The sequence below is a fragment of the Azolla caroliniana genome, unplaced genomic scaffold (assembly GCF_043228905.1).
Source record: "Azolla caroliniana isolate FFs.n. ecotype wild unplaced genomic scaffold, voAzoCaro1.0.p SCAF_7, whole genome shotgun sequence".
NCBI lineage: Eukaryota > Viridiplantae > Streptophyta > Polypodiopsida > Salviniales > Salviniaceae > Azolla > Azolla caroliniana.
Window position 1 is genome coordinate 1,907,413 of NW_028230442.1, and position 11,803 is coordinate 1,919,215.

Below are 11,803 nucleotides of genomic sequence, written 5' to 3' on the forward strand. Positions count from 1 at the left end.
AAAAAAAGAAACGAAATGTCCGGGCCGGGCCGGAAACGGAAACGGAAACACGAGGGTCGAGCCCCGACAACACGACCGGGTCCGGGACCGCCACGACAGCGGCCGTCTCCAATCAGCGACCGACACGTGTCTTCTTCTCCTTCTTTCTTCCCTTCATCCTTCGTAGATCACCTGTGTGTGTCTAGAGACTACTGTCTGTTTGTCTGTTTGTCTGTCTGTGTGACGATGAGCCAGTGAGTGGTGAGTGAGATATGGCCATGTCTCCCGCAATGCTCCTCGGTTCCCTCTCTCCTTCCATTTCTTCTTCTTCTTCTTCTTCTTCTTCCTCCTCCTTTTCTTCTTCTCACCCATGGGAGCTTCACCATCCCGTCGGAAGCTCCTGCTCCTGCTCCTGCTCCGTTTCTCCTCCCAGAAGGCGCCGTTTCTGCAGCACCGATCCTTCTCCTTCTTCTCCTTACCCGTTGCAGCCTCTCCATCGCGCCAGAAGCTCCTCCTGCTCCAATTCTCATCGTAACCTGCACCATTTCTTGAATCTCCACTCTGCGTCTTCTTCTATTTGCTTCGGTGATCCTTCAATAAAGCTTCACGCTTGCTCTGGGATAACTTCGGGCGCCATTTTGAAGAAGAAACCGAACCGTTTCTGTATTACTCGTGCTGAGCTGCACTCAGAAGAAGGAAGAGGAAGACCCGGAGAAAATGGTGTGACTGGTGTTGAATTTCTTCAAGAATTCATCCAGCTTAACGTTGGATCATGGACAGGTGCTTTTACGGTGAATTTTCTTTCATTCTCCTCTCTCTCTCCGTCTGTCTTCTTATACAGATCTATTGTTTTCCTGTAACGCTGTGGTGACTTCTCTCTCTTGTTTTGATACTATCGTTTCTTCTTAATTGTAACCTCATTATTGCCACTTATCGTCTTTTATGCAGAAAGTCGATTCTCCAGGAAACATACTTTTTGTTTGTTTTTAATATAATGTATGATCATGGACAGGTGCTTTTACGGTGAATTTTCTTTCATTCTCCTCTCTCTCTCCGTCTGTCTTCTTATACAGATCTATTGTTTTCCTGTAATGCTGTGGTGACTTCTCTCTCTTGTTTTGATACTATCGTTTCTTCTTAAGTGTAACCTCATTATTGCCACTTATCGTCTTTTATGCAGAAAGTCGATTCTCCAGGAAACATACTTTTTGTTTGTTTTTAATATAATGTATGATCATCATTTTGTAAACATCTCTTTGCGACAATGTGATACACTTTTCTTCTTGTTTTAAACAATTGCATCAGCATCCTTTGTTAGAGTCTTCTTTGTTGAAATATTCTTCCAAAGGAGATATATTTTACTGCTTGTTCTACTCTTTTGCATAATCGATGTTCTCTATCATTCTTATTAGTGCCATATATGTCTAAAGGAAACAGTTTGTTTTGATTTCTTACATCATCATTTATCATCATTTCATGCACATCAATATGAATCTCATGGACATACTTATTTTCTTCACTTATATTTTTCTTTGTAGAAATATGATTCTAAAGAAACTTGTTTGTGTTAATCTGGTTTTCTTCACATGAAATGATTTTCAAGGAAATATTTTTGCTTGCATTGTCATCATGCTTATTGCTGTCTTTGTAGAAATAAGATGCCAAAGGAAACACTTCGTTTTAATCTCACAGTGATATGGTTCCCTAGAACATAATTGTATCGCTTGTATCATCATCGTTCTTATGGTCGTTCTCTTTGCAGAAGTATGAATGATTCCTAACAACCGTTTTTAGTTTTTTTTAAAACTCTTCCATTATTGTTCTCTATTGTTTTGTTTGCAGCAATATGATTCTCAGGGAAATACGCTCCAGCATATCCCCACTCGGCTTTTGGCATATTCATATGGTAAAGGCGATCAAGTGAGTCTTTATCAAACGTTAGTTCTCTTTGCTCTCGCTAAAAGCTCAGAATTTCACGTTAACGAAATGTAGAGTGTAAATAAACTACTAATATGGTAGTGAAGGTCATTTAGGTTAATTATGAAGCACACTGGCAAGAGAAAGGTCGTCTTAATGGTAATCTGATCTTTGTGAAATGTTAGTACGTCTTGCCCTTGCTCAAAGACCATTGATCTTTGTTCTTGTTTGTCAAACATTAGTTTCCTTTGTTTTTTCATCCAAGAAAACAAGAATGCTGGGCTAACGATTTCAAGCACAGTGGCAAGAAATTACAGTTTTATAGATACAATCTTTATCAAACTCTAGCTTTGTTGCACTTTAGCTCAACAAGTAAAATGATTAGATCAACAATGAAATATACAGTTATCATTTCCAGTGGCCAGTTATAGTGTTGATTGCCTGTTCATCTGCTCACTACAAGTAAAATCAGAAGAAAAAGGAATTTAAGGTTTGACAATGAAGCGCATTATGGCAATAAATTCTAGTTTTATGGTAATGTTGAAGATCTGCATCACCTGATCTCTCCAAGCATAAATTCTGGCAATTTTTAACATATCCATTCTCTTGAATGTTCCTGTAAACGGGATTTATTTCCATGTCAATAGAAAAGGAAATTAGAAATGTGTGCACTGACTTGTATTCTAGGGAATATGCTAGAGGTTTTAATCCTTTTGAAGGAATGAGTCTATACAAGCTGGATTATGCAGGTCATTATGGCTCAAACTTTGGTTTTATAAATTATATTTGTCACCAGAAGGTGTTGTTTTATTTTTATGTTCTTTCATGACATTAATTAATAATTAATTTAATTTATAGCTGCGTGGCCAGTGTGAAATAGCTGAGGTTCAATGGTTTCTAGACGGGAACCATGGCAGGCAAGTCCCTGAGATTGGCATGTGGTCGACCCAGTTAGCATTGGGTTCTGATGTGTGTAGTCATCTAGTTGTAATGTTGTGCCTTATAAAAGCACTTTAAGTTATGCCCTAGATAAAGTCACTTAAAAGTTATACATGAGCGGGCTAAGTATTTTCTGAAATGGTAACACTTGGCACCATGACAAAGACTTTTGCCTTATTCAAACTAATCTCTCTAACTCATAGGGTCAATTTAAGAATACTACAGAAATCTATGTATGGGTTTTTGTTGCTGAAATAGGCCTAAAATCCTGGGTGTGTTATGAGTGTTCAGTCCTTGGTTAATGAATATGATTATTTGTGGTGACTTGGAAATTTAGAAAGAATCAACATGAATGTTGAAACCTACACATTCAGAATATTCTCACATATTTCAAAATGATTCAACAGTTGGTTCGAGAGTTTGCTAGGTAAATCATTTACCTCCCAGGACTTTGCAAACCTTCTGGATCTACAGTAGTCACTGTACACTAATCAAGCGTGAATATTCTAGCATTGTGAAGTGTATAGACTTTTTAGATGTTACAGTGAGAAATGTGTAATTGTGATATTTTTATTAATGTCATTTTCTGTCCCAGGCTAAACATCAAACAACCTCCATCAAAAACCTTTGTTTCTGGTGAGGACAATGAGGTTGATTGGGCAGAATTCAAACTAGACGAGACAAATTATTTAACAATAGACAAACAACAGGTGATGTTTCTGAAGTATTTTGGGTTACTTTGTGTAACATTTGGCTATTGATCTTTGAAGTATTCTTTTAGGTTGGATATTTCCCAAAGAATGGTGCTTACGCAGTCTCACATCGAACAGCAGAAATGCTTGATAAAATAATAAGAGCTGGTGTTCTTGGGGATGATGGAGATGAGTTGGATGAACTTCCAGAGTAAGTTAAAGCTTTATGGACAAAATACATCAGCCGCAAGTTGGTTGCTTCCCAGTAATTCTTTCAATAAGAATTCCATGCATATCTAGGATTCACTCAAAGTTCACGCTCCACAATTTTATGAGATAAAATACATCAGCTGTTGGTTTCTTTATTTTCTTTATTTTCTTTATTTTCTTTATTTCTTCCAAGAAAACAGCAATGCTTAAGAAAGCAATTATCCAAGTGGTCTTACCTTATCTAATAAAGATGATTCTAGAATACTCTGTCTTGCATGAAAAATACAATCTTTTTTAATTCTAATCGAGGGATGCTTTCTTAATCTTAAGAAGGCAATGGCAATGGCTCAATTATTTGTCTGTGTTGGGACAGTGGTGTACAACTTCCTTCCCGCCGTCCTGCTCTTGTATGTGAGAGTTGCCTTTATTCAAAGGATGAGATGAATCGTCTACGTGCTTTCCACGTTTTAGATCCTCGTGGACTTCTTGATTTTATAGGAGTTTTTGAGGAGAGAAAAGATAATGTTGAGTCAATCTCATACGATGAAGACATTATTCAGGTATTCTCTTACTTCTTGACACGAAATTGTTTTGTCATTTCCAATGATGATATATATAATAAGACAAAGAAAACAAAAGATAGTTCCTTAGAATAGGAATCCTACTTTTAGCTCTATGGTTTTGACTGTTTGTTCGTCCAAATGGTTGGCAAGCTTGTCAATCATTTTTGAAAAGGTTGGTATATCTTGTGTTCTTAACATGTGTTCTAATCTGCTGTGCCACTATCTGGTATTGATTGATCTATCTCCAGCATATTTCTTAACATTTGTATTACCAAATGCAACTGTTGAACTATCCCAATGCTATTACTAAATTGATGAGTGATCACACATACAGAGATAGATAGATTTTATTATCATCATTGGAGGTCAAATATGATCAATGAGACAAAAACATATGTTTTTCATGCAACACATATGAAAGTAAGTAGTGATCCTCGATGTTCCAAAACCTTACTAATAAATGTTGCAATTGATCATGCACACAATGACTATGGGAGAAATTTGGGCAAGAAGTGATTTCGTTTGAAGATTGTGATCATAGGAAGAGTATTGTATCAGAGAGAGAGAGAGAGGAACAGACTGACATACAGAGATAGAGAGAGATTTCTTACAGGATGAGTGTAGATTGGGTGCCTTGCTTGGTACTTGGTCTGGTCATTCAGTGACAAGAAGGTCAGGAGTTTATGGATCAACATTAGTTGAAGAGGATACACTAGTTACGTTTACTCTGGAGGACAATGGAAACTTAATTCAGGTAATTTTTCAACTGTTTGATGTGTTTCTGATGCATAATCCACAAAAAGAAATTACACAAACTAATTTGGTTAGAAAAGAAAAGATTGGAAGGTAGATATATCTGTTGTGTGAAATTGGGACTAATTCCAGATATGTATCCTCGCACAAACCTAGAATGCCAAAACAAACGTCCCTTATACTGAACTTTGCCAACCCATTCCCCTAACTAGGCCAACAATAAAACTAGGGTTTCACATCGAGCGAGCTGGGTTGCTCCTGAACAAAGATTTTGATACCAGGTTTGGCCCAAAAGACTGGTGCCCATGCCCTCTCAATACTTCTTTATTCACTGTTAATTGAAGATAATACAATAAGATAGAATTCACTAGAAACACATTTAGCAGCTTAACCATATTTCAGCACTAAAATCCATATATAAAGATTTCAAAGTATTCTCTGCTCAGTGCACTAGCAAAAAGACTTATTCAGGCCCTCGCTTAAAGTGACTTCATATAAGGATCAACTATACTATTGGACGTGAACATCTCCATGCACATCAGAATCCAATGCGAACTGGAAAGACCACATGCTGATCCTGCAGCCTGCTGACCGAGGATCCTTGGGACTACTATTTCATGATGGCCAAGGAGCAAGTAAAAATAAAAACAAAAATAGTTTTTATTTTAATGTCACAAAAGAGAAGGAAAAAAACCTCTCGCTGACATCTCTGGGGTTATGGCCATGTGAGACTTTCCTCTCTCCTTTTCATTTGAAACTCTCTCTTTTCAGGTGGCCATGCTTAATTTCTTCACCATGTTGATTCCATTGCGTTCTAATTTGTTACATATCTCCTCTCCTTATGGCCATACGAGATCTTTCTCTCTCCCTGTTCAGACGACTATGCTTCATTCTTTCACTTTGTTGATTTGATTGTCAGGTGGATTTCATATATATATATATATATATATATATTCGGATTCATCTCTAAGTTTCATCCCAGAGCCTTTCTCCACTTGGTTGAGATTTGAATACACATGCAAAGAATTGGTTGAGAAATATATTCTCCATTGACCCTTAGTTTGCAAATGAAGTCACCATATGTGCCCCTTCGAATTCATTGGGCCTTTATCCCTTCCACAAGACCACAACATTACATGTGGGAGCATACTTATGTCTACCAAAATCTTTACAAAATAATATCAACACATAAAATTAATAAGAATGCGACCTTAATTTCCATCAATATATAGAATCTTTTCCATGAACCTATAAGTATTAACACACTCATAAAGTTTCTTTGATATGACCAGTGTTACTGTAGTATAATGGACAACTCGGCTGAAGAGTATCGAAACAGGATTTTACCATCTAGGTCCAAACCACTGGTCACTGATGTGACCTCTTTTAAGTTTTGTGAGCCTATTATATTTTAATTCTGCAAGGTGTGACTTAACTTGTCAGCTCCTTATATGATACATAGATTTTGGTTACTAACTCCATTCAGTTGACAATATCAATCACCTCAATAGATGGCCTCCATTGTGAACTCGCCTGTTTTTTTCTTAGCTATTTGTAAGGCATAGAGTAGGAAATCTGAAAGTTAAGCATTGATGGTGTAAAAAACGTTCCTTGTCAAAGTGTTTGGTAAGTCTATTCATTAAAGTTTGTTTAGATGGCATTAGCAATGGTGCATGCAAACAAGATTAAACCAGATAAATGTGATCAGTTATGAATTTTCTAATTCTAATTGCAGAACCTTGAAAATCTTCAGGAAAACTCATTGTTGCTATAGAAACCAAAACTTGACTCTGCCGGGATCTTACCTCCCTCTGATATTAATTTCTGCAGAATATAAAAACGCCCAAAGGGCGTTTACAGTTGGTTGGAACATCGTATGGAAACATAGTGAAGTTTGATAAAGGGTTGCAGATGACATTACTACCTAGAGGATTGGCCATGGCTTCACCAGTAAATGTAGGGCAGACTGTTAATCGTGCTCAAGCCTTCTACTTTGAATTTTCATGGGTTTACTCTCCTGGGAAGAGGCGGAGATTGGTGCGTACTTATGATACTGATGGGATAGTAGTATCTTCAACCTTTGTTGATGAGGTTAAGTTATAAACACCATTCTTATTGTATCATTTTAATCTTTGTATCATTCTAGTTATATATCACTCATTGTCATGTACCATAGGATAAGTAGATTTGACTGTAGTAAGCGTCCTGCATTTTCCTTCTATGTTGTTTTAAGTTGGGCCCAGTTTTATTATTCCTCTATTTTTAGAGGCTGGTTTCCATCTCTTTTTAAAGTGTATTTAGTAAATTGTTGAACAGGTGCTTTACATGTTCAGTTTTGTGTATTGATACAACAATAAACTAACAGCTATACAGAAAAATGTATGACAAAGAAAAGTTGAAGCATATGGGAAAACAGATCATTTCCTGCGGACAGAACATAGTTAAAGAGCATTTGCGATTGATAGTTTTGTGGAGGTAATCATTATGTGACATTCCATTTAACAAATGATAAAAACACCAAAATACCTCTAACGACCTCAAAGCTCTATTACTTTAGATGGGTGCTGGATAAAATATGGAGACTCAGTCAATGCTCTGATAGTCGAGATTTTTCTTTTTCTTTTTCTTTTCCTCATCCCTACATTTCTTCTTAGGCTATCCTGCATCTTTTGTTTTTATCCTTCTCATTTTGTTCTTCTCATTGCTACTTCCTCTTCTGCTGGCCTCTCTATGGATGCTAAAAAATATCTACTCAAATCTAATCTCCTTACCTCCCTTCATTTTTGCATCTTCCACCATCTTCTCATGTGTTTTTTCTTCGCTGCTTCTCACTTTTCTCACTCTCCCTCCATCCTCCATAGTTTTGGAGGCATGGAAACTTAGGTAATACCTATATTTGTAGTTTTGTTTAGCTATGGTGCCATGGAAATTTGAATCATGGATGGTTTCAGGAACTTAGTGGTCATTGGGTTTCTTGGATGTTGCAAGTCATTGCAACCTCACATTATTAGCATTGGTCTAGAGACCTGCATCATTTTTTTCTGAAATCGCATCTCCATTATAAACATGTTCCCTCCCTCAATGATTTCCTTACATTAGCAGTCTGTATACCAGCAACATCACTATCCTTGCATTTACCTATTTACCTTCATTCTTTGAAAAATATGGCTAAAACTAGAAGACCAATGTTTTGAGTATTTACGGGTGGTGGTTTTGTAATTTTGTTGAATGTCATATGAAATTGCAGTTTTCCATCAAAGTATATTGAACATTTGGTGTTTTTCTGTAAACTTCTACTGCCACCAATTGAGGTGGAAGGTCACGAAGACTTAAGTTCAGTTCATTAAAAGGATTAGATTGGTGAGCACAAATGTGAATTCATAACTAAATCCAGAGTCAATAAAAGGAGTGAGAAACTCCTAAAAATAGCATGAAATTGGCATATCGCCTAAAATGCAAGTTTTAAGCAAGAAGTGGAATTTTGGTTTAATTCTTCAACAATGCAAGTGTGGAAAAGTTGGTTTTCTCATAAAGAATGGCAATTTAAGCAGCATGATAGCATGAGCTCTTAGAAAGAGCGTGATAGCATTGAAATACTAGATGTTCAAGAATGTAAGAGTGAAAATGATAGTGTTTTGCCCCTGAAAGATGGCAAGTTTGGAGCAATCAGTTTAATTGCCCTTACTGTTTTGATTACAAAAACTGTTCGTATCATTTTAGTTTCAGATCATCCACACTTGACAATTTGCTCGTTAAAAAATGGCTTTACAAATACACATTTTCCCAACAAATGAAGGGAGAAAAAAATTGGAGTTTCCTCCAGAAAAATTGGTTTATGACATCCATATTGTCATTCTCTTCCAATGCATGGAGTAAAATTGAAATGATTGTTCTCCAAATGACATAGAATTGATCATGTTGGAGGTAAGAAGTGACCTACATCATCCTTATGTGGAGAAAACCTTGAGAGGAATGTTATGGCAATGGGAAAGAAAAGCCCAAAACATACAAGAACCTTAGATGGCCTCAATTGTTTATCAACTATGCGATGAGATATCGCTTTGGTCTTGTGAGAAATATAATATGGAAGATCACATGAAGATGCCAGAAATAAATTCTCATTCTCTAGTATTGGACTCAATTCTTCGATTTCTATCCAACTGCATTCATCTGAGATATGAGAATTGCCGATGTATGGTTTATTGCTTCGTGATTGTTGGAACAATTCATTGTCATAGCCTACAGCATCAAGTAGTTCCTCATTACATGTTATATGAATTGCTTCTAAGTTTATCTCCTCTTTTCTAATATGAGTGACTTCTGATAATCTCCTTTCTTGATCCCGAAGCTCTCTACTAATGTCAATGCAAGGTATTTGTGGCATGCTCCATCGCAATGCATGGATTAATTTGGATGATCTTCGATTGCATGTGGTATTTTCCTCTGACATACTTATTACATGATCCTCTGCAATCGGATTGTCTATCACACTCCATTCTCCACTTGCTGTCTCTGCTTCTGATGTGTTCTCTTGTACCGTTGTCAGATCGGTGTTCATCATCAATGAAACTTCTTCTTCCGACACGTCTTTGCTTCCTGAAGGGAGGCCAATTTTCTCATGATTCTCCTTAACATCAGTGATTGCAGGGCCCTGCCATGGTTGTAATTTCTCAAATGATCAGAAAATTAGTCGAACAGGTTATTGGATCAAATGTTATAGTGGTCCACCATCATATGGCATCAGATATATCATTTTGAATTGATGCAAACTTTATAATAGTCCTGACTGATTAGTGGAAAGGCAGGAGAATATACAGAGAATGTTACTACATTTTCAAAGACCCAAGTTTTGCTAGTGTTTCACCAGGATACTCTTGTATTCATTGTCCCTTGGCAAACCTACATTGGTGGAAATCCCGGAGGGCCCACACAAATTGACATTAATTATAGGTGAGAGATAGCTTGCTGAGTGTAATGAGTTTCAATCATGGGGCATCCCTACTGCTATTAGCTTCCTGGGACCAAGCTCACTACACTTAGATTATAGGTGTGATGTACTGCATGGAGGTAGTTATTCCACTCAGTTTTTAACAAAACTGAGTGGAATTCTCAACTCAGTAAACCAAATTGAACGGGAACATTTGTCTCGTCTTGGTTGAAATCCTAACACAAACAACAGGATCATGTGAGCATTGACATTGGGGATCAGAAACAACGACTGGAGAGGAACAAGACAAATTTATGACATATTTGCTGCCTGGAAAATGACATAATCTATCTGAACATTTTCCATCTAAAATTGATCATATTTTGTCCCTTTCAATTATTTACCATGATGTATACATGCACAAAGGCATTGACGTGGATGGCAATTCTCGATGAGATTGACACAAATTTATTCAAAAGATTGATGCATGGTGCAATGTCTAAAAAGATATACACAGAAGTTTTTTTGAAAGATTCATGACCTTATTGTTCCAACTAAACCCATGTACTATCCATATTTCATGCATGTAAAATGAATCTACATATAGAATCATCAATAAAATTGTCTCTTTTTGAAAACGTGCCATGAAGTCGGACGGAAGACACAGCGACCTTGATAGACTCACCCCAGCCATTTTCTTGGTATGAGAATCGGATTCAATAGAAATATCATCAACGAGTCATTATGGGACATAAATCCGTCCTAATTAGAGAGACAATCGCATACATCCTAACAAGGGATGATCCCAAGTGGGCCAATTGGGATCTTTTCATGTATGAAAATACCAAAAGAAAACCTATGATTTTGTTGGGTACATTAAATGGTGAATGCTTATGCATAGCACTGTGTGTGTGTGTGTGTGTTACATTACCTCATGGAGAGTGGTTGCATTAAGGTTGAAGTGGAAAAGAGTAGAATCCCCACACAAGAGTGATGTGCCCACTTTGTCATCATCATCAGCATCAACAGTCTTTGTATAATTCACAAGGGTGACATCTCCATCTTCATGACTCATAATACCACCACTACTACTAGCATTAGTAGTATGATAGTTATGACTAGCACTGCTTGGTTTCATGCATGTTGGTTTCATGTGCGTAAGATGATCATCATGACTGGCATTGCTTGGCTTTATACATGGAGATATCGATGCATGATCACCATGACTAGTATTGCTTGGCTTCATACATGGAGACATTGATGCATGATCACCATGACTAGTATTGCTTGGCTTCATACATGGAGACATTGATGCATGATCACCATGACTAGCAACGCTCGGCTTAATACATGGCAACATCAATGCATGATCACCATGAGTAGCATTGCTTGGCTTCATACCTGGAGACATCAATGCATGATCACCATGACCCACATTGCTTGGCTTCATACATGGAGACGTCAATGCATGATTATTCTGACTAGCGTTGCTTGGCTTTATACATGGAGACATTAATGTATGATCACCCTGACCAGTATTGCTTAGCTTCATACATGGGGAGATGAGTGCATTCTTGTCATTGGCCATTACCTGATCGTCCTTCAAGTTTAGTATTAACCTTGGGCTGCACACCCTGCCATCATCATCATCTGCAGCAGCAGCATTGTAATGTGCTTCTGCTGATTGCCCTCTAACTGTATTGTTACTAACAACATTGTTCTGATCTGTCTGTGATCCGGATTTAGCTTCATTCATTGTGGATATGTCATTAGAACCACAACTATTTGACCCACCATATTGTCTGTATTTCATCATTATTAAT

At 37.3% G+C, this 11,803-nt stretch overlaps 1 protein-coding gene across 2 annotated transcripts; it reads left to right on the forward strand.

The window, feature by feature from the left end:
* Window positions 1–230: 230 nt before the first annotated feature.
* LOC147861482 (glutamate NMDA receptor subunit epsilon-1, putative (DUF3598)) lies at window positions 231–7,213 on the forward strand. 2 transcript variants are annotated; one of them, XM_087322660.1, is made up of 7 exons: window positions 231–770; window positions 1,822–1,916; window positions 3,431–3,545; window positions 3,617–3,738; window positions 4,111–4,297; window positions 4,914–5,054; window positions 6,884–7,213. In XM_087322660.1, the coding sequence occupies exons 1-7, from the start codon at window positions 252–254 to the stop codon at window positions 7,154–7,156; spliced, it is 1,452 nt and encodes a 483-aa protein (XP_087178786.1). In that variant the 5' UTR covers window positions 231–251; the 3' UTR covers window positions 7,157–7,213. The 2 variants fall into 2 exon arrangements, with proteins under 2 accessions (XP_087178786.1, XP_087178787.1); XM_087322661.1 differs by having other exon boundaries at window positions 616–759; window positions 1,822–1,899.
* Window positions 7,214–11,803: the final 4,590 nt, after the last annotated feature.